Genomic DNA, 22,043 nt, shown 5'->3' with positions numbered 1-22,043 from the left:
AAAAAAAAACAAAAGTAAAAAGACCCCCGCGAGCACGTCGCAGAGCGGTCCCACCGCACGCGTCCTGCGCCCCGCTGCCCGGGCGCGGGGGACACCTGAGACCCCCCCGCTGCCCTGTGTCCGCTGGGCGGGACGAGCACCCCGGGGCTGCCCGCAGCGGGGCCGCGGCCGGTGCTGGCGGGGGGCGGCCCGGCGCTGGGGGGGCAGCAGGAAGCGGGGCCGGTGCCCGCCCCCCCCGCGGCGGCGGCCGGAAGCGCGTGCGGCGGCGGGTCCCCGCCGGGGCGGCGACGCTGGTGCCGGGGAGGCCGGGACCGACGTGGCCGGCCGGGGGAGGCGGAGCCGAGGGGCCGCGGGCGGGGCAGGCCCGCGCCGAGCGGCGGCTGGATGGCAGCGGCGGCCCGGGGCACGGTAACGGTGGTCCGCGGGCGGGGGTCGCTGGGCTGCCGCGGCTCGGGAGCCGCTGGAGGGGGGAGGGGGGCAGCGTCGGGGCCCGGCCCCGGGGCGGGTTCGGGCCGGTGGTGCCGGGGTCCCGGCTGCCCGCGGCGCGGCCCCGGTTAGCGGGGGGCCGTGCCCGGGGCTGGGAGCCCGGCCCGGCGGGACGCGGCACCCAGAGTTTCGGAAGCGGTTCCGCCGGCGGGACGGTGCTGCGGGAGGGTCTGGGCGGCGGGGGCTGCCCCGCTCCCTGTGTCCCCCCCCGGGAACCGGGCCGGGGGCTCTGCCGGCCCGGGGGGTGCGCCAAGGGGGGTCGTCACCCCCTCGCCCCCCGGCTCCGCAGATCTGCGTTTGCTTCGCTCAGCATTGCCCGGGCTGTCCCGCCGGCCGCCGCGGTGGCAGAAACAATGGGAAAATGGCCGGGGGGGCCGGGGGGGGCTGCCGCGGCGAGTGGGCTGGTGGCCCGGGGGGGTGCGCCATTGCCCGCGCCGCAGACCGGCCTCTCCCTCCCGGCTGGGACGGGGGGCGGTCACGGGCTGCCCAACGGCGGCAGCGTGCAGCGGGTCAGGGCTGTGACCGCCCCCCCGGCAGCTCCGGGGGTGCCCGGGCTCCGCGGGGGCTGCGCCCCCCCCCCCCCCCCCGCGCTGCTGGAGCCGCCCCTCCCCCTGCGGAGCGGGGAGCGCCGGGGACGGGGCCCGCCGGGCAGCGCGTGCCCGAAGGGGGGGCACGGGGGGGGCAGGGGAGGGGGCCGGGGGTGTCGGGGACCTTCTGTGCCCTGCCCGGGCCAGGGCTTCCCGCAGGAACTCGGCGCTCGCCACGGGGCTAATGGAGGGACGTGGCTCGTGGAGAATTTTCTGGCTGGAAATACGCTTCCTCTCTGGAAAATAACTTTTTTCCATTCCATGCAGTACTCTTTTGCAACTGTAAGACCAGGCAACTGGCTTCCAGGGAGAACACTTAAAAAAAGCCTTTTCTTTTTTTTTTTTTTTTTTCTTTTTCCCCCAACAACATCTGAAATGTCATTGCAATGAGCAATTGCGCTGCGACGGGGATGAAGCTGTGTGGTCTGGGAGGGGAGGAGGCGGGTTGCTACAGGAATCCTCGTCGTGTCAATATTTTGTTTTTTTCTTTTCCAATACGTTTTTGCCTTGGCATTTTAAGTTTTGTCCATGTTTTCTCAGGCACTGCCTGCTACTGAGGCGCCCAGCGAGGTAGCCTGGGGGCTCCCCCGGCGGAGGGCAGGAGCTCTTCTGGTCGGTGGGCAGCCTCCCCCTGCCCCTGCTCAGGGGGGGCTTAATGGCAAATTCTCATTTGTTTGTTCTTCCTGAGCCTGGGAAGGGTCCTGAGGCCGTGGCAGAAGGAGCTGAGCAGACCGGCAGACCTGTCTCCTGAATGCTCGGCTCCCTGACCTGCGCGGGACAGCGGGGCTCTGGAGGGTGCTGCCAGTGGTGACGGTGCTGCCAGTGGTGACGGTGCCGCATGGCCGGGAGCTGTGGTCCCAAAGTGTCCTCATCGTCAGAACTGATGAGTAAATGATGCGCTGCCTGTTCCCCTCTCATGCATGTTCTTAAATAGGTCATGTACCCTTCCTGGGAAAAACAGCTCTCTCTAAATCTGGGTATGCTTCTGCCTCGCAGTGACCACAGACTTCTCTGAAAAACCTGGCGGTGCTTTCTCTAGCTTTCTCTAGGACTTTCTCAAGACCTTCTCTGCCAGGGTCCCTAAAACAGATGCTGGTGTCTAAAATTAGGGGTAGGTAAAGACTCATCTGCAACTGTAGTGGCAGGGTACTATTTTCTCTCTTGAGCACTTTTTTTTTTTTCTTTTCCCTAGGACTACATCTTGACTGCTTCTTCCTCTTCAATATTTCTCTTAGGAGCAGCTGGTTTGAATTTGCAGACTTTAGAAACATTAAGTAAACTCAGTGTCTCATGGGGAGCGTGTACTAACGAGACAGAGAAGCAAAGGGGCTGCAGAGATTAAAAGGGCATTTCTTTGAGCAAGTGGTTGTGATATGTGGAGAGGCAGCAGATGCCGGGAATGTGCTCTAGGTGATTAGCTGGGCACAAAGATCGGTTCAGCTGTGTCCTGCGTGATGCGCTGAGTTCCTCGTAGATGTTTTATGAGCATCAGGCATTTGGTTGCGTGAGATATGGGGATGTTCTTGAGCCACAAGGTAGTAATGTTCAGGCAGCGCTGCTGTAACCAAATGCAGTGGTTTTCCCTGGTGGGATTAACAGAAGAGACAGACCTGTGGGCCACCGAAAGCTGACGGACACCGGTGTGTTAGGGGAATTGTTTTTCTGCCCAGTTATTGTCCACCAGTGTGCCTTTTTGGAGGAACCTGGGCTGTCTCTTGCTGCTGGAAGGACATGAAACCAGGTGTGCAGCCTGTTGTCAGAGCCCTGGACATGCCCTTTGCCCTGTCTGCTACTGGCTTTCTTCTGGATTTCGGTCACTTTATTCCGAGGGCCCTTTCCTTAGGGCAGATGTGGGCTGTGAGCGTGGAGGGCGAGATGGAAGAAACGGACCTGCTGGATCCGTTGCAGTGATTACTTTTCCAGACTGATTCTCAGAAGCTGTGATGCCCGTGTGGCAGAAGAGGCCAGTCTGTGCCACGTCCCTCGTTGCTGAGCTGCAGAGAGCAGTCGTTTTGCTGCCTGTTGATGCCAAACCGGCACAGAGTTAACTGCTCAGAGACGAATTTTGTCTTTAAGCAGCAAAGGTATATTTTTCGTGCGACGCTGGGGAGCTAGCTGATTTGCACCGGACAAGCTAGCTCCCAAGTTTTCAGTGAAAAGTTAGCTGATTTATACAGTTTTTGTGAGAGGTTACACCATCTTCACATGCATATTCATTTGATTTTGACACCCCATCATTCCATTCATAATAGGTGGGATCTAGGTGGAATAGACCTTTTAATTTTCTTTGTTCAGTGATTTCCTGACTTGATGTTCTCCTTATCTCCTTCGGGTACACACCTTATCCTTTTTAATTATTCAGAGTACATGCCTTTCTCAACACAAACAGCATCACCCAGAGCATTGTACCAAACTCATCCTTACTAACCTTACTAATTTTTTTTATTAAGACTTTGTTTTATTTCACTGTGTTGCCTCTTCATAGGCATGTGGTGGTTGTATAAATCCTTTTTTTTTTTTTTTCTTTTTCCCTCTCCGTTCTTTGCGAAGAAGCTGTTCTCAGTCATTTTCTAGGTCTAATTTTGTCATAACAGGAGACGATGTCCGTCAGGCCCTCTGGGGTTGGAAGGGGTGCCCGTCTTTTTTGAAGCAGGGAATTATGTAAGTGCAGGTTGTTGTGCAGCAGCCAGCGAGCAGAGGGAGGGCTGCGGCTGGTGTCACCTGCCTGAAGAGTCCTGTCACCAACCTGTGCCGATGCCTGTGTGGCTGGTGGCTTCAGCCTGCATGGGTGCTTGGGACAGAAGAATTTGGTCAGTTAGGGGACAGCTGACACTTCAAGAGCTTCCTGTCTTTTTTGTGGTTTGGTGGTTTGGTTTGTTTTTTCTTCTCAAGGAGAAATTTGGGGGGATTCTGTGGCACAGTTGTACCATAGCTGTGGGTGGCTGTTTGCATAGCTGTGGGGGGAGCCAGGAGGCCTGGCAGCGTTGCAGGCACGTTCACCTGGTGGAGCTGGGCTGGGGGCAGCATCTCTGCCCCATCAGGCTCTCCTCGCGCTTGTTACTGGCTCTCCTGAGCATCAGCTCAGTGCCTGGGTTGAGCTGGTGCGTGGAGTGCTGTGAGAGATGAGTGTCCCTTGCTGCTGCCCCTGCTTTGGCACCGTGTAAATTTGTTTCTTCATATCCAGGCTGAATCTTGTTTACCATTTGAGCTGATGCTACAGCGTGGAAGAAGAGTTCAACACTTTCCCCTTTTCTTGTGACTTTCAACATACACAGACTGTTCTGTTCCCTCTAGGGTTATCATTTTATGATACACACCCAGGCCCTTCAGTCGTTTTTTCCAGGTCATGCTTTCTACACTGTCTTTGTTTCTTTCCCCGGCCATGTCTCTGATTTTTGCATCTGTTTTATGAAGAAGAGTATGTTGGCTGGGTGCGGTCTGTTGGCTGAAGTCTCATCTGTGTGGAGTGGAGTAGAATCGCTGCTGCTGTGTCGCACCTACAATGGAGCTACTAATACGTCCCAGGCTGTCAGTTGTTTACTTTATAGTGACAGAAGCCTGCTGGCTTGGAATTAATTTCTGAATCAATGTAACGCACGTATACGTTTTTTTTTGTGGCACATGGAGTTACTGTTTTGTCATGTCCATGTGCCTTTTTTTTTTTTTTTTTTTTTTTTTTACCCTGTTAGTATACTGTTTCATACTGATCTTTACTGAAATTGGTTTGATAGTATGCTATAGGTAGGTCAAGGGTTCCTGCAGCCAGATCAAAATCCTGCAATAAGATGCCACAAAATCCTGAGCTGGTTTGAACTTGCTATGTTGAAGGTTTTTTTGGTTTTGTTTTTTTTTTAGGAAAAAAAAAAAAAGTGATGGGTTTTGTATAGGTCAGTAGAGTTTACACTTGATCAGATGTTACCTTGCTACAGAAAGTTTTAATGGTTCTTGCACAGCTTGCCCGTTTTAATGGTTCTTGCCCAGCCAGTGTCTTCATCAGTTCCTTCTTGCATCCCCCTGCTCCTGATCTCCATAGTCACTGTGCTTAGAACTGTGCTCTCCTTCACGGGAGCCGTGGGATCCTGTCCTTTAATTTTCATTTTGATTGCTCACTGCAGCTGGGCCTTCCTCCTGCAGTGATTTAGTTCAGGGACTGAAATTGGAAAAGGGCCAAACCTTTAAAAAAAAATTGTTTTCCCTGTTAGTTTGTTCTGACCCGGCTCGGTCATGGAGTCAGGTTTAAGCATGGGGAGGGGGTGCTTCATGGGGGGGTGGGGGACAAGGGGCAGCAGCGTCCTTTCCAGCTGCAGTGAGCCCTTAGATTGGTTCTGACACCCAGAATTTTGTTTTGGTAATTTCAGGCTCCTTTCTGTCTGGCTGTTACTTAATGCTTTGCTATCTTTATCACTTTCTTATCTTATAGGTAACTACAAACTGATCATTTAACTTGATCAAGAGTCTTTCAGAGGATTGAAGTTACTGGTCTGTAACTTCTTAAGTCTTCTGCCACCTTTTTTTTCCCTTTTTATCAAGGTAGGTGAAGCATGATGCTTCTCCAGCCTTCTGTGGCCTTCCCGTATTCCTGTAAATTGTCAAAGATGGTCACTAACGCTTCAGAGATGACTTTGACTGGTTTCTTAACGTGCTTTCAGGGGAATGCTGCTATTCCCTTTCAATCTACAGCTGCTCTGTGAACATTTCTTAAGCCGTTCTTTTCTAACCCGCTCTTTCCTCCCATTTCCAAATTAATTTTGCTTGTCGTATTTCACTTTTTCTTCTGGATTACTTCAGCCTTTGCATCATTTGCTCTCCTTTCCTGTTTGCCAACGAGAGTGTAATTCTTTCTTTTCCTCTTCTAACACATCTGCTTCTCTCTGGTTTTCTTGTGACTGAAGAGTTCTTAGTAACGGTGGTGCTGATTTTGACTAAGAGACCATCTAACCCAGTATCCTTCTAGGAAAAAATAAAAATAGGACAAGTATATATATTTTCCAACTTTTTCCAGCCTCCAGCTCCTTTCCCATAAGTGGGTTTCCTGAGTCTGATGGGAGCTGTCTGACCATGAACAGTCAGTAGGTTTGTCCTTCTAGTACTCGTCCTGTCTTTTGTTGAATCCATATCAAATTTTCGATTGTTTTTGGAGGAGTACAGCCACACAGGTTACCCGCTGATGAAGAGTCACGTCAGTTTGTTTGGAAGCTGACCCTCTCGGGCTTCATGTGATGGGCTGTATTAGCACTTCTGTCATTAGAGCTGGTGAACAATCTACCCTGTTCACCATCCTTACACCACTCATGATTTCATGGTTTGGTTGCCTGTCTAGCATCCTGATTTGTGACACGGATGCTGTTCCATGGTGAAGAGAAAACTTACCTGGGAAGCATCTCTGGTCAGTACGTTTCTCTGAAGCCTCGGGACAGTGAAGGGCAAGGACAAGGGTGCTCGGAGTCCTTGTCCAGCCCACCTGAGGGGAGATGCTGAAAGCCAGGCTCTTTCACAAGGTGTCTCGTGCAGTTTCATACACCCGATGCTAAACAGCCTCTCTGTCCTTTAGCGCTCTGTTGAAATCAGAGAGAGTTTCAGGTGTTCCTTAGAGGGGTACATACCTGTGCTGGGGTGCTGAGGGGGGGGATGGTGTCCCCAAAGCCCTTCCCCCGCGGTGGCGGGAGGGGCTCTCGGGCACGCTCTCAGAACCGCTCTCCCTGCTCTTTTCAGAGGTTGGCCAGCCTGGCTGAGACCACTTAGCGATGACAAAACAAAAGCTTCTGCTTGATGGGACGCTTTCCTTGTTTCTGATCGTGGCCTGTGAGGCTCAGCAGCTCCCGAGGAGTCATGTCGCTGCTAGCTCTGGTCCTCTGTGCGAGAAGGAGCCCGAGTCCTGGGGAAGCCTTTTCAGCAGCGAGCGGCTGGATGCCTGGGTCTGTTCCCTCATCGGTTCGCTCATGGTGGGGCTGAGTGGGGTCTTCCCCTTGCTGGTGATCCCATTTGAGACGGGAGCCGCTCTGCGATCAGAAGGTAAGCCTGCTACCCGCGTTGGCCCTTCTGAGGCCAGAAGTCCTGGGTTGTGACTGAACGGCACAGGGATGAGCTGGGCCTTGTCATGGAAATACCGGCCTCTAAACCAGTCCATTTCTGGTGCTTTAGGCTGTACCTGCTGATGTGGTAGGGAGCCTTCGGACAAATGCAAGCCCTGCATGGAGCGTGTACAAAGGATGTTGTTTGTTTAGCATCCTCCTTGGTCCAGGACCCTCCCACGCTCGCCTGTCCCAGCCAAGTGGTGCAAGGGCTTTATTTTGCACTCCGGCTATTTGTTTTGTGCTCTCTCCTTTGAAAGCTTGCTTTGCAGATGCTTCCAGTTCAGATCTCTCTGTGCAAAATCTCAGCTGGAGATGTTTTGGCTCCCAACTGAGTTGTGATCAGGTTTTTTTTTTAATTTTTTTTATTTTATTTTATTTTTTTTTTAGCTGGATCACGCCGTTTGAAGCAGTTGCTGAGTTTTGCAATTGGTGGACTGCTGGGGAACGTGTTCCTGCACCTGCTTCCCGAAGCCTGGGCCTACACATGCAGCGCAACAACAGGTGTGGAGGCCCCTCTGCCTGGAGCAGTCTGTGCTGTCCCTGCTGCTACGGGGTTTGAGCCCGTTCCGTCTTGAAAACACAAAAGACCAGCCAGGCTGGGTCATCCCCAAAACTGGTCTAGGCTGGTATTCTCTTTCAAAGAATGTGTAAAAGCAAATGCCTAAGGAAGGATGTAAGAACAATAAAAAAGCATGTAATGCTTCATCTTTGTTCCTTGCAGTCCTCCAAAGATTTTGGGATTGGAGGCTTCCTGAGTTGGCCACGGTTTCTTTACATTTAGTAACTTGCAGTGGATTTTTTTGTCTATCAACTTTTCCTGTCTTGCCTTGGACTCCTGTAAATTTCTGTTGATTTTCCTTTGTCCTTTCTGTAAGGAAAGGGAATGCTTCTTCAACCTGGTGGGAAGTTAGGAATGTGTTTGTGGTCTGGTACATGGATGTGTGCACCGTCTCAGGTGGGGGTTCTGCCCCATCAGACATGTCTTGTCTATGAATCTGTCCCTATAACAGTGTTACCTCTCGAGTCTCTTTCTTGGAACTAACTGGGGCCCTTCTGCTGGGTACATTGATTTGTGGGAGGCCAAATGTCTTGCCCTCTCAGTCTTTGCTCGAGGAGAAGTCATGGAAAATTGTCCATAGAGCCATGACCAAGGTGGCGGTAGGGGGATGGGGAGTAAAAGAAAATGCGGGTGGGAGAAGTCTGTGTTTGCCAGCGAGCTAAAGTCGGGATGGAGTTTGTGGTACCTCCTTCACCCCTCTGACAGCCAGGGTTGTTGAAATCTGTAATGATTGTTTGTATCTCTCCGCTTCAGCAAGCTGATAGCGTAGGAGGCAAGTGCTACTGCATCCCACCTGTTGAGAAACCAGGAAATCATTTCCCTGCTGAAAGTGTGAGGGAGCAAAAAGGATGCCCTGGGTTTCCCAGGCTTCCTTGCACCCATGTCCTGGGATTTCAGATCTGCTGGGCATTTGGTTTTCTTCTTCCTCACGACTCTAGCACTGCCAGCAAAACCTGCTGTCCTTTCCCCCCCCCCTCCTTTCTACAGTGGTTCCCAACTGACTTGCCTTCCTGCTCTAGCTTGTTTGCTTCTGCCAGGCTGTCCTGGAGCATAAAGGTTTCCTTGACCCGCGTAAGCCCCATTAGAGTCATTCTGTTCTGCTGCTGCAATGCAATCTTCATTTCTGCAGCCAGGCTGAATGGATGATTATCTCACAAGCTTGGCTGTAATTGAAAAGAAAGTTTATAGCTGTAGGCTTAATAACTTGCCCAGGTGTGGCAGAAAGGGGAAGGTGAGTCTGTAGCTCTGCTAATGGCAGATTTCATGTCAGGGCTTGCTGCTCAGTAGATGCAGCTGCAGGATTTTTGTTGATGTAATCTCTGCTTGCCTCTGGAGCTCAGGGAAAATCCCAGTATTGTCAGGAAATACGCTGGATTGCACTATTGAAGCAAAAACAGTGGGGACCCTCGCTCTGTGAGTACCCTGAAATGAGGATATCAGTTAGATCAAGAACGAGCGAGTTAAACTAATTTGCCTTGAGAATATGTTTGCTCCATATTCCTTGTAGGAGGTTTCCCCATTGTCTTGTTTCTTGGTTTTTTGTCTTGGAACTGCTGGTTAAACTGTCTGGAGCAGGGTGGGTTCACATGTGGGAAACACTTGATAGCGACGTGACAATTATTCTCTCATCCCTTAGGAGAAGGGCAGAGCTTTCAGCAGCAGAAGCTTCTGGGCCTCTGGGTGATCATTGGTTTCCTGACCTTCCTGGTGCTAGAGAAGATCTTCCTGGAGAAAGAGGAGGAGTGCCCCAGGGTGGTAAGTTAGCAGCCAGAGGGGAGGGAGTGCTGTTGTGTTTGCAGCACTGTGCTAAACGCCTCATCTGCCCTACCTGACAGGCTCAGCAGCTTTTTGGGAGCTTTTTGCCGCTTCTTTGACACCGGCTGTAGAAGGTGTTTCATCTCCAGGCTTTGGGTTTGTGGTGTTAACTGAGATTTCTCACCTCTGAGCTGCTTTTGTTCTTGATGTGTAGAGGAGAGCTCCCCTTTTCTGGGGACTCTGCAGCTGGGGCTTTTGCTCAGGTAAGCTTGGAGGGATGGCAGCTTGCTGATGCAGGTTCTGCTGAGCCGTCATAAGTCATTCCCCTTCTGAGTCCTCAGCCAGGACAAAGAGCAGCCTTCTCTGGAGGGTGTTCCTCGCTGCCCACCCTTCCTGGGTACGGCCTGCACCGGGCATGACTTTGGGTAGCTTTGTGGGGGTTTTGTGAAGGGGTTTGTGGCTGGCCAGGGAATGGTAAGCATTGGTTCAGAGGAGTCACCCAGCTGCAAAGGGGCAATGCAGGCAGGTGCCAGAAGGTAGGTTCCCCAAGGCAGAGGAGAGCAACAGGTCCTCGGACATCTGCACAGCTCCTGGCAGCAGCTCCTGTACATCCTTCAGTTCTTGCTGTGCCATGGCTTTTGAGAGGTGAAACTGCAGTTCAGGCACTGCCTAAGAGCAATTAGCTGTTACTTCGACTCAACGTGAGACTTTAAAGTCTGAAAGGAACTTAATCTTTTCATTTACAGAGAGAATGAAGTCAGACATAAACGTTTTGTTGTTTGGAAGCTGACAATTCCAGCTATTGAATAGTTCTCTAGACGTAGTTATTCCGATGCACTGGGGAGGGCAAGCCTCCTTGTTCCCCCATCCCCTGCCCAGGTGAGTTGTATTTCTCTGGGCAGCAGCTGCCAGCAGGAGTGGCAGGCTCAGTCCCACGTCTTTCCAGTGGGACCTGGCTCATGCCAAGGGCACATGACTCCAGTTCCTCCTCTGTCTTTCTACTTTCCTTCTCTTGGTGATTGGGGAAGTCTTTGTTCACGTTCCTCACAGTGCAGATATCGGAATGCTCTCTGAAATTGGTCTCGTTTCTGGCAGTTGGTTATTAAACTGGCGTACCAAAGCTGCTGATTTGTAAAGACAAAAGGATTCAGGGTGAGGACTGGATTTCTGACCACGATTCATGCTCATTCATCACTGACAAAAAAGGCAGTAACAAGTTGTTTTCCCCAAATTTAGGGCTGTGATGCCAAAGCACCAGCTGGAAGGATTCCCAATGGAAGTGGCTATCCCCTGCGGAAGGTGGCAGGCCAGTCCCAAAAAGCAGGAACAAATTCAACTCAGTGTAATGGCTCCTCTCTCCACTCTTGTCCAACAGACAACAGAATCAAGGTAAGAGACCCGCAAACTGACCTTCACATCTTATGTTTTCGGGACACATCTTATAAAATTCAGTCGGGAGTTGTCTGTGGAAAGAACTGTGCCTGAGTGGGGAACCCGGTGTCTGAGTGAGCTGTGCTTAATCTTGCTCTGTCAAAGTGTCTGTCCAGGTCACAGCAGGGAGGACGCAGCAGACTTGGAGAAAATCTGCACTGCAGCTTATGCAAAAGGGGCAAAGTCACTATTGTGAAGGCTTAAGTCTGATTGATGTGTGTTTTGGCTGAGTTGTGAGACCAGAGTACAGTACTTTTACATTTTGTTACACTTACCTTACAGTTATTATGTTGTCATTTGCTGAAATTGTTGTGCCGTGATTTCTCTGTTCTCTGGTGTCTGTTTTGTACCAAGTGTGAGCTGTGGGTTTCCTTGCTTTGTACCAACTGTGAGCTGTGTGTTTCCTTTTAAGGCACCTTTTGGAAGTATCTTGAGTGTTGAAGCTGTCCCCTCTAAAACTTAGAAGTTAGGTTTTTCTCAAATGAGCAGTTTATCTGCTGCCAGAAAGGGCTTCTTGTCTACTTCTGCCTCCAAACCTGTATTTCCCATCACTTCCTTTGCCCTGGACCTCATCTGACCCTGCAGTGAGCCTATTCAAGGAGCTAAACAGGCAAAGAATTTTTTTTTTCCACCCGTAGGTTCATTTCTCTCCTAACTTCTTGAATCAGCTTGGCATGTAGGCAGGCAGCCTGTAGTGCTGGGGTAAGGGAGATCAGCCAGCCCATAGGACTGGAGGTGGAGGAGGGGAAAGGAGTGCTGTGGCGCTGGGCAGTGGCTAACCTTTAAATTGGCTTTGCTTTCAGTTTTGTGCTCTTGTCTTTGCACTGCGGAAACCCTTGTCTGGGTGGACTTTACAAGCAAGAGAGTAAACGACCACTTTGGCGAAGGAGGACCTGTAATTTGAGTTTGAAATGTGCGAGATTGTAGGAGAGTAACTATGAACAGAACGTGTGGTTGCGTGAACTAGCCCACACGTGGCTATGTGGTCAGTCAGAGGCTCTTCAGTCTTTCTGTTTGAGATCTGTTTGGCTGTAACTTTATTGCTCTTACCACGCAACGTGAAAGATATGCTGAGCTCACTGGGTATTTTTGGTACGTCACACTCGTGTAATGTGTACAGAACACTGCACAAACTGCAAGGCGCTGCAGTGGTGTTTCTAGAGGTGATAGTGGTGAAGAAACCAATATTACTGGGTTATGAAACATTGTGCCATTATCTCAGAAAGGTTTATACAATGAACTGCGGACTTACGGAATGGTTAGTCTGCCACTGATTTCAATTAGAAATGTAACGCTGATGGGGAACGCTATTGCACAGGGTCTGATCCTAATGTAGAAAATAATAATGTAATTAGTGCTAGTTGATGCGATCTTAAGGAAGATAAATTCTCATCATCCAGACATTTTTTCCCTGCCTTTTATTTGGTCATGATTGTTTGGTAAAGGTAACGACACTGACAGATGTATATAAAACATAACTTTCTCCACATTCAGATAAAACTAGTACTGTATGAAAACAGCTTTGCTAATATTAGCTGTCTTAAAAATCAGGTATTCTATGTTATCAGCAAGGAGTGGGTTAATGCAGCTCCCCTCAGTTCTGTTCACTGGTGGTTTATGATTTTTCTGAGTGATTATTTATAAAACCAGTATATCTTCACACTTCCAGATACTACTGTGTTACTTAAATGGCACATCGTGACTACACGAGGTCAGTGATACCAGCTGAACTGAGTAACTTGATCAAAAGAGCTGAATTTTTAACATGTTTTGATAAGTGCAATTAATAAGGAATAGATGAAGAAAGAATGCAGATTATATGTACTAGATAGGGACAGTTTTTTGGAAGTCAATGCCTTGGAAAAAGGATGAGAGTCACAGTAGGAAATTGTTTGAACACATTCTTCCATCGCGATGCTGCAGGCAGGCGGGTGGGTGAGTAGGAAATAGTGTGTAAGAGAAGAGGCAGGTGTTCCTCTTTCTGTATAGCAGTAATGGCATGGCTGGCTGACTCTTTCCAGTAGTGTTATTCACAATACCCCAAATACTACTGATCATTTGTAAAGGGCTCAGAAAAGAGCTGAAAGAATTATTTTAGGTTTGCAGTACATAAGAAGTGGTTTTCTTTGGTCTTTAGCTCTGTAGATGTGATGGATCAGGGGTGACTTAGAGTACACAAATAGCCAGGCAAGAGGCATGACCAAATCTGAATAGTTAAAGCTGTACTAAACGGTAGCAGAGTAGAAATCAAAGACAACTCTGTAACGGAGGGTAACTTGCCAGTGGATCGACTTGCCTTAGACATAGCAGAGTCTTTGTCACTTGTGGGCTTTAAGCTGTGGTTTAAGCTGCTCTATACAAAGTGCATTGTAGGTTAAGAAACAGTAGGCTTCGTGCAGAAATGGAAGGAGGTTCTTTCAGCTGCATTCTGTAGAAGGTCTAGACAACCATGAAGAGCCCTTCTAGCTTTAAAATCCTAACACGTCTGTTCAGTCTTATAGTAAGGGCGTTGTCTAATTTGTATGAAATAGAAATTATGGAGTTAATGGGTGTAGTTGTAACTTTCTACCTTACGAGCATATTTTAATAGTCTTTCTGGTAGGGGGGGAAATTACCAAAACTACCAAGATATTCCTGCATTGTTAGCCTGTTTCCTTCAGCAGCAACATAAGCAGTCATTCCATCTGCCTGTCCACCTGTTCCGTCCTTCATCCTTCATTTTCAGTAATTTTTGAACCCATAATTAATTTTACTGGCGTTCAAGAGAGGGTAGACGTCTTGAGGGTAGTCACATTTCTGCAAGTTCCATAAAAATCAGCATGGTGGCAGAGGAGGAATGCAAACTAATGCCTTGTTGAAAAACTCGGGCAGAACTTAGATGCTGCTTGGCATCCGCCTGGCTGGCAGGTCGGCGGGTGGTCTCGCTGCCCGTGCCTGCTGGGGAGGGGGCTGTCGGGTGGGGAAGGGGTGTGCAGGGAAACGGCGCCGCTGCAGGCAAGCGAAGTAGGTGCTCTCAAAAGAAAGAGAAAGCCATAGCGAGCCAGCCTGCTTTGGTTCCACTGTTCACTCAGTAACCCCCTTTTTTTTTTTCCCAGAAAACAAAAAGGAAAAGATACTATTTCAATAAACAAAGCCACCCTTCAGGGCTTAATTAGTAAGCTGTAATCAGTCGTCCTTTGTACATATATATTAGAACTTCTACTCTTTAGCTGCTGCTGTAATAATTTGTCCTAGCTTGAAAACTGCAGGTGGGAGGCTTCCTTTGCACCTGAACGTGGTTCTCTCCTGCATTGCAGCCTTTATTCCCTCAACAAGTAGAAACATTGTAGAGTACTTTTGCCTTGCTTTATTCTTTTTTTTTTTATTTTCCCCTGTGGCACATGGGGTCCTTGCTGCTTTGTAGAAGTATGTTTCATTGCACAGTGACATTAATTCTGAAGCATGAACATAAACACTTCATCTGGCTGTGCTGTTTATGAGCAATGAGAACATCCTATTAGGAATTCACAGAATGTGAATGTCAGAGGCTCATAACTGTCAAACCAACCCAATTTATTTCTGCACACTCCAAGGCTTTCCTTCTTTCAGTGACAGCTTTTGCCCAAGCCACCAACAAAAAAAACCCACCTCCTAATGTTTTAATCATGAAGTCTATTTTTTCCCTATATGGTGGCATGGGAAAGCATTTTTGTGTAAAACTTCAGTGAATAATTATTACTAGCCTGTGGGGAAAACACAATCACATAAAATCCCAACATGAAAAGGAGAAATTTTAGACAGTCATATTTGGCTGAAGATGAGGAATGAGAAGTAAAACTGCTGCATTTGTGGGTCTGCCAGTGTGCATCCCTTTGTGTTCCCCTTACAGCACCATGCAGGGAACTTCTGCATTCATTGTGGACATGCTACCCAGATTATTACTTAGACAGGATCTGTAGTTAGGCTTTGCTTAATTCTTTATTTTCGTTTTTAATCACTAATGCAATTTAGAAAGTTTAGAGCCCATAAAGATGTCCTGAAATTGTGCAGTAGGAGAGAGAGAGGCTTGACAGAAAGCCCCACCTGAGCTGTGGCTTACAGATGGCAGGAAGAAAGGAAAGATGCCCCAAGTGGAGTTTGATAGGAACAGGGAAGAGCAGGAAACCAAAAAGGGGTCGTGAAACCCATCAGCGCTTGTGTTTTTCCAGCTGAACTTTGGCATCTGATGCTATGGTGAGTGAGGGGTTAATACCTCACAGTTTATAGACAGCCTCTCCGCTCACTGGATGCTGCCCAATATCTGGAGTTAATGCATGCCAACTCAGAGACAGCCTGATGTATTGGCTAACACCTGGTTTGATAATAATTTACACTGCAGTGCAGTATCTCAGGACTCACATGCAGTAGTTGGTTAAATATGATGGAAAAACCCCAACAAACCCAAACCAAAAAACCTGTCAGCAAAAGAGCTGGGGTGGTACCCTCATAAATTGCTTTTGGTCAAATACTCAGAATTTGTCTGGAAATGACCATGGTTAACATAATTAGGGGAAGTGTTATGTGGAGATGGACTTGTGAGGAAGGAAGCTGCTTTATGCTTATAATTTTAAGAAGTGTGTTTATGTGCAAAGGCATATGCATGCTGTATAACCTTCTAGTGGGTGGGTTTTTGTGACTGTCGTTACTATCTTCTCTTTATTCTTTAAGGGAAAGCAAACACACAAGCAGTTTTAGTACAATGCTTGAAGATTTTTTTAGTTATAAAAAGCGATTTCAGCAACACTTGTTTTGTTGCGTTGTTTTTGCCAGCTTTTGAAGAGGAGATATTTAACAGTTGGATATTGAAGTACATGGCTGGGAAACAAGGTCAGGTCATGTTTGAAGCCAGTCACCTGTGTAAATTAGTCAGTGTTACCTAAAATTGGTTTAATTTAGAATCAGATATATTCTTGCATTTTGGCTTTACTCTTTTTCCTTTTCTCTTTTTGTGTTTCTAGAGCTCTTTGTCACTTGCGTAAGGCTGTTATCCTAACCTCGGGCAATACTTGTCTACTCTAAAACTTACTTTACTCTAAAACTGAACATTTTAATTTGTAGCTGAGCACTGACATAGTTTAAGATCTTCACCAGAAGTGCCATGTCCTGACCTTTCCCATCTGGTTGTGACTCCTTAGTAACCTGTGTCTAAGCTGTGTGTTTTCTTTTATCTTGTTAGAGCTCCTCTTTTATCAGGGGCTCTTCCTTCTCTTTGCAGATTAGCGGGTACCTCAATCTGCTGGCCAACACCATTGATAACTTCACGCACGGCCTGGCAGTAGCAGCCAGCTTCCTGGTTAGCAGAAAGGTACGGTTTCTGTCATCAGCTGTGCACTGAAATGGAGAGCCCTGCTCTTAAGGATGATGCCACGTGCAAAAAAAAGCCAAAGATGTGAGGAGTTCCCTCCTGTTCTTGGGAAGCTTCTGAGAAGATGGAGACTACAGTCAAAGGCAACCCTATCCTGACTCTGATTCAGAGCTTCTTCAAACTTGGGACATGTTAATCATTTGTAGAGTGTTAGGGGGAGGGTTAGCTCATCTACACTTTTGTTGAATAGTTCTAAACTCTGAGTAACAAGTTTTAACTGGGAGAAAGGGGCCTTGACACGCTGATGGAAGTCTTGTCTCTCAGAGCTGGAGGACTGGTTCCTAATCGCCTTCTCTCTTCCACTGCAGGTTGGTTTCCTAACCACAATGGCCATTCTCCTGCACGAAATCCCACATGAGGTGAGAGGGCTTTGTATCCTGCCATCCTGAGGGATTACAGCTTCATCTGCCAAGAGGAGGGCTGGGTCTGATTAACATTTTCCTGTCCCTTTAGAAGCTGCTCCCTCTGGGAGGCTGACAACATGGAAAGCTAGAAAGAGTCTTGAAGCACTGGTCTTGTTATGGAAAGCCTTTGTGGCTGGGAACGTTCATGTTCATTAACTGTCAGCTCTTGGTTTTCTTAGGTTGGAGACTTTGCAATCCTACTTCGGGCTGGCTTTGACCGCTGGAGTGCGGCCAAGATGCAGCTTTCCACAGCTCTGGGGGGGATTCTAGGAGCCTGCTTTGCAATATGTGCTCAATCACCAAAAGGAGCAGGTAAGGCTTCCTGGGACCCCTGTCGGAATAGGGGAGGGGGTTATTGTTCTTGTGTGCGTATTTTCTTTCCCTTCTCTGTTCTCTCCTGTGGCTTTGTCTCGGTAATAAGAAAAGCTTTTTGTGTTTGTGCAGGGGAAACGGTAGCCTGGATCCTCCCTTTCACTTCTGGAGGATTTCTGTATATTGCCTTGGTAAATGTTGTGCCTGATCTCCTGGAGGAAAAGAATCCTTGGTAAGTTCTGCAGCAATTCTTACTGCCAGGGAGCAGGGATAGAGCCCTTCCCCCTGCCTGTTCTGGAAGGACGAGAGTGCCAGCTTTCCAGATCCCGTGGGCGAGGCTGGAACCTAGGTGGGCTGCTGCGTTAGCTGTTGCGTTGGGGGGGATGACAAAGACCCCGTGAAACAGAAGATCCTTCGGCTGGGTCAGTCACAGAGGTTGGGCTGGCGCAGCGTGTGGCGTGACCAGCAGGAACAGGCTGCTCAGAAACGTGGCCCGTGTGGTGACCCGCTCCCCAGGCTGTCTTGTCAGCTTCTGGTGGATACTGGTCTAGGGGCCATTACTGGTCTAGGGGCTGTCTGAACCAGGGTGAGGGTTGTGTGTGTCTGATAACTACACGTGAACCTTCCTTCACATCCTTCTCTCATCTTTTGTTGACTGTCCATTACTTGGGCTTCTGCCATCTCCCTTTGGCAGCAAGTTTGCATAGTTTGACTGCACCGTGTGAAATGATGCTTCTTACTATTTGCTTTTTAGCCTTTTGCTTATTAATTTTGATTAACTGTTGCCGTGTTGCTGTCTGAGTAGAAAGTAATAGTTTTATTCTCTTTATCATTCTGCATTTCATAGTCTGTTATTGCATCCCACCTCAGTCATCTCTCCCATCTCGGTCATCGTATACGCTGGTATATGTATTCTGGTCTATTTGGCCTCCCCTCAGCTGTGTTATTCTAGTTTCTTGCAGCCTGATTAAGGCTGTAGCAGGTCCAAATCCAGCTGTACCACAGTAAAGGCCCTCTCAGACCTGGCTGGCAGAGCTGCCCCTGAACGTTCCCTCCAATTTCAGTTGTAATGAGACAAGTGACATCAATAGTTTAAATAAGAAGCCTTGGCTCACCTAGTTCATTTTGATGGTAACGGTTAAGCGCTCAAAAACCAGCTCCCCAGTTATAGCTGAGAGGCAGGAACTTCTGGTGGAGAAATGTTAGTGACCAGTTGGGAGCTGGCTTTTGGGTTGGTCACCTCTTGTGCTGGCAAAGTATGCGGAGGGGGTGGGTACGTGGCTACTTCAATCCAGCATAAACCTGAGATGGTGCTAAAAGAATAGCAAAATTAAGCGGGTTTTTTTTTCTTCTATTTTTGTAACTGTAGTTGTTAGCTGGATGAGATCCCAAAAGTATCTGTGAATGTGTTGCAGAGGTGCCGGTCCCTGGTGAGAGAAGGGACAGGAGACGCCGGGGTAGCTGCGTGACTGAGTCAGCTTTACATTGAGTTTGAAACCTGAGGTTGGGCCTTGCAGCTGAGTGGAAACAAATACATGCCAGATGATAGACAACTTCTTTGCTTGGGGTGCTGGGAAGGAGTTGTCTTAGCTGTGTTAGTGACTTCATACCACTGTTGTGTTCTCCTTGGGGTAGATTTGGAAGGGCAGAGAACAAACCATGTGTGAGCCTCTACACTGCTGCCTGTTGGGATTGGTCTGGGGCTCCTCCTAATTTTGCTGTTTCTTTCCCAGGAACTCCCTGCAGCAGATTCTGCTCCTGTGCACAGGCATTACAGTCATGGTGCTACTCTCGCTCACAACGGAGTGAGCTCTGCGCAGACCTCAGGATGCCTCCCGGAGCCACCCCAGTGATTCTAAGCTGTTACAAAGCAATAAGGAACACTAATGTTACTTCCTATGTGTGTGCGTGCAGACCTGGCTGCTAGTGTGAGAAGCAGGTGAGAAAGAGATCTGGGTGTGCAGGACTTCATTCCCTGGCTCTCCTATCCCTGGCTGTTCAACAACCACGTTACGTCTCTGGGACCTAGAGATGACCTGCGTCGCATTGTTTTGTATAGTAAGGAAGCAGAGTAGAACTACTAAATGGGATCTTTTATAGGTCAATACAATGTAAAGATGTAAAAAAATGAAAAACTATATATGAAAAAGTATATAGTGATTTATATTGTTCCTTTCAAACAGAAGATCTCAAGGCTTTTCTATGTACTACATGCAGAAGTAACTGCAGCTGTTTTAGAGCTGTAGGGATGCATTCCTGAATTACTCCGTAAAAGGCTGAAAGAATGTGTGCTCTCAAAATGTAAATTTATAAAGGAGGCTGCCTGTAGACAACCTGCAACCGTTACCTTAGGAAGTTAACGTACGTTACGTTTTTCCATTCTTCAGCAGAAAGATACATTCTCTTAGTACAGTTCCCAACTCACATAACCCCTTTATTGCCGTTATATTCCCAGAATACATATACTCCAGAACCTTACCGTAATTATATACGGTGACATATTTCTTTTCATGGGTAGCAGAGTGAAATGCATCTCACCTGTTGGTCTGTAGGCTGCAGAAGATCTGTTAACTGAGAAGCCACTGCCTATGGGTTGTTTCACAGTGAGCTTCTCACTTTGCTGAGAGTATGCCACGTGTGAATAACACTGCGGTCTCTTGCCATGTTGCATCTAAACTGTTGCAATTCCACTACATCTTCTCCCAGAAAATACTATGAAACAGTTAATGAAATGGAGAATGGTAGTCATCATGGAAGGTGACCTTATATACTAGGATGAACCTAGGCTTTTCATTGCTTTCTTTTTTACCAAATCCACTAGGTTCTACTCAGGGGTTTGTGTATTTATTTCTTTTTCATGACTATACGTGTGTGCATGTACAATTTGTGTAGAAACTCAAACTGGGATGCACCTACTGTTAGGCTGCGCATCTTCAGAAATGCAGGAATAGCTTTTTCCTTGCTAGTATATTAAGACGTACAGTCATGAGCTGTTTTCTTGATTGTTATTACAGTGCCTGGCACACTGTTCCTATAATTAATATTAATGATTCCTAATTTACACTCAGAACATAGCCTCCGCTTTTCCTACAACATAATAATAATTTATTGATTTGATTTTGTTTGAAATACCATCCTATTTCAAAGTCATTTTTCCCTGAGAGATCCAGGTGTGCGGTGGTGCGCAGACACAGAGACCCAGGCATTTCAGTGTGTTAGCTGTTCGAACAATGGCTAAACTGCGGGTTGTAAAAAGTTCTACATCTCTGTGTGTGGCATGTTGTGGGCTGCAAAGCTGAGGGAAGATGCAGGAGAGTGCTGGGAGTGAAACCGAATAGGAAGCCTCATCTCATTCCTTATTCCACAGCTCCATACTAAATAGCACTGCTTTCACATTTTAGGAACAGCTTCTTACTACATGAGCCATGTGAGAAATATGTTACCTAATTTAGAAAGTAGTAAAGCTCTTCTAAGTACTGTAAAAGTGATGATTAATGCAATAGTTGTAGCCAGCCTTTTCAATGCTCAGTAAAGCTTCTTTCTTCCCCTGCTGTTCAGAGTAGAAAAGAAGTCGGCAGGACTGAGAGCCGTAGGAGGGCTGGTCACAGTGAACGGTGCCCGTGCAGGCTGCTCCTCCCTACTTTAACTATTCTATAGCTGCGTTAATCCCCACCTTTAGCAGGCTGCTGAGATGATATATGGCATTGAAAAACACTGAAAGGAACAGCTGCAGTTAGAGGCATGCTTGATTCTAAGAAATGATGGAAGCTTTTAGTAAAATGGGTGGTAAGACAGTGCTGCTGAGAGCAGCATTAACATCCTCGGTGTGTATGGCCCCTGCCCAGTCTGCTGTCGTGGCTGCGGGGAGTAAGGTCACAGTACAGGATAAGCATTCTTCCATGTAGCTGAATTAGTTCTAGTCCTGCAGATTAAGAAGGAAATAGGCTATGCAGCAACAGGGAAAATAAACTGAAGTCTTGTCCAAGATCCCTGCTTGTTCTAAGTACAAAACTTTGTAAGTGTATTTCTTACACCTGGAGGCGTTAAACAAAAAGCGTTAGAACAACAAGTGTATACATAAAACTATGTTATTTGGCTCTGTTTTCCTCGATCAACTCAAGTGGTGCAATTTTATACTACTCCTTGAACGACTCCTGTATGTGCATGTGTGATTTAATATTAATATATTTCTGTAGTGCATTAAACACTTCCATTCATTTATCCCCCATTCTGCCTTCAAGCTAGAGTCTGTATCCCACCCATTTACCCATACCCTTCTCATGTCAAGGCCATCTGTAGGGGACCAGCTGGAAAAATAATCTTGACAGGAAGGAAAGCTCAGAAGGGGGCGAACAACAGCAGATGAAATTCGTTTAGGGAATAGGGGATGGAGATCCTCTCAGCCTGTCCAAGTAAGGTCTCAAACACTTGAGGAATATTTCAAACACTCACAAGATCAAGTGAACATTTACTTCGTATGACCTGGAAGAGGAGCTAAAGACTGGTAAGAGGGAGCAGCCTGCCGAAGGGTGAGAAATGGCCCCAGGAGCATCAGCGTCAGCAAATCTCTGCGACAACTGGGGGAAAGGTAAATATGCAGGGAGAGATCACGACCACCAACTCAGTTCAAGACCAGAAGGACTTGTCCCCCTGCCGCCTGTAAGGCACGTGTGTGCTTATTTACATGGCAAGTGAGGCTGATTGAAGTACGAGGTGGTCCACATTGGAGGATAAGAATAAGAGGAAGGCCAGTGCCATTTTGGGGATAGGAATAAAGGAAGAAGGGACATGTGGATGAGCGCTCCTACGAGAAGTACCCCATGCTGGTAGGCCTGATGCTGGACCTAGGACTGGTGTTCACTTTCTTTCTCTCTCGTAATGCAAGGTGTAAAACTTCATACACGTCGCAAGTGATAAGCGCTTGCTGCCCAGTTGCTTACCAATGAGCCTAACTATGGAATAAAAGCCTTTGTTTGCCTGTGGACCTCAAGTGTTGTGTACACCCTATTCCAACCAGGAGAATCAGCGAATCTGAGTCACTCCTCTTTTACT

At 47.9% G+C, this 22,043-nt stretch overlaps 1 protein-coding gene across 3 annotated transcripts; it reads left to right on the top strand.

The window, feature by feature from the left end:
- Nucleotides 1-291: 291 nt before the first annotated feature.
- SLC39A13 (solute carrier family 39 member 13) lies at nucleotides 292-21,219 on the top strand. 3 transcript variants are annotated; one of them, XM_040601304.1, is made up of 11 exons: nucleotides 352-408; nucleotides 1,762-1,960; nucleotides 6,786-7,085; nucleotides 7,535-7,648; nucleotides 9,343-9,461; nucleotides 10,698-10,850; nucleotides 16,126-16,215; nucleotides 16,584-16,634; nucleotides 16,859-16,991; nucleotides 17,124-17,223; nucleotides 18,725-21,219. In XM_040601304.1, exons 3-11 carry the CDS (start codon nucleotides 6,818-6,820, stop codon nucleotides 18,798-18,800), a joined length of 1,104 nt encoding a protein of 367 aa, XP_040457238.1. In that variant the 5' UTR covers nucleotides 352-408; nucleotides 1,762-1,960; nucleotides 6,786-6,817; the 3' UTR covers nucleotides 18,801-21,219. The 3 variants fall into 3 exon arrangements, with proteins under 3 accessions (XP_040457237.1, XP_040457238.1, XP_040457239.1); XM_040601303.1 differs by lacking the exon at nucleotides 1,762-1,960 and having other exon boundaries at nucleotides 292-408; XM_040601305.1 differs by lacking the exons at nucleotides 352-408; nucleotides 1,762-1,960 and adding an exon at nucleotides 5,376-5,603.
- The last annotated feature ends 824 nt before the right edge of the window (nucleotides 21,220-22,043 follow it).

Source organism: Falco naumanni, chromosome 7 (assembly GCF_017639655.2).
Source record: "Falco naumanni isolate bFalNau1 chromosome 7, bFalNau1.pat, whole genome shotgun sequence".
Taxonomy (NCBI): domain Eukaryota; kingdom Metazoa; phylum Chordata; class Aves; order Falconiformes; family Falconidae; genus Falco; species Falco naumanni.
The sequence above is the reverse complement of the archived record's forward strand: the minus strand, read 5'-3'. Positions and strand labels throughout refer to the sequence as shown.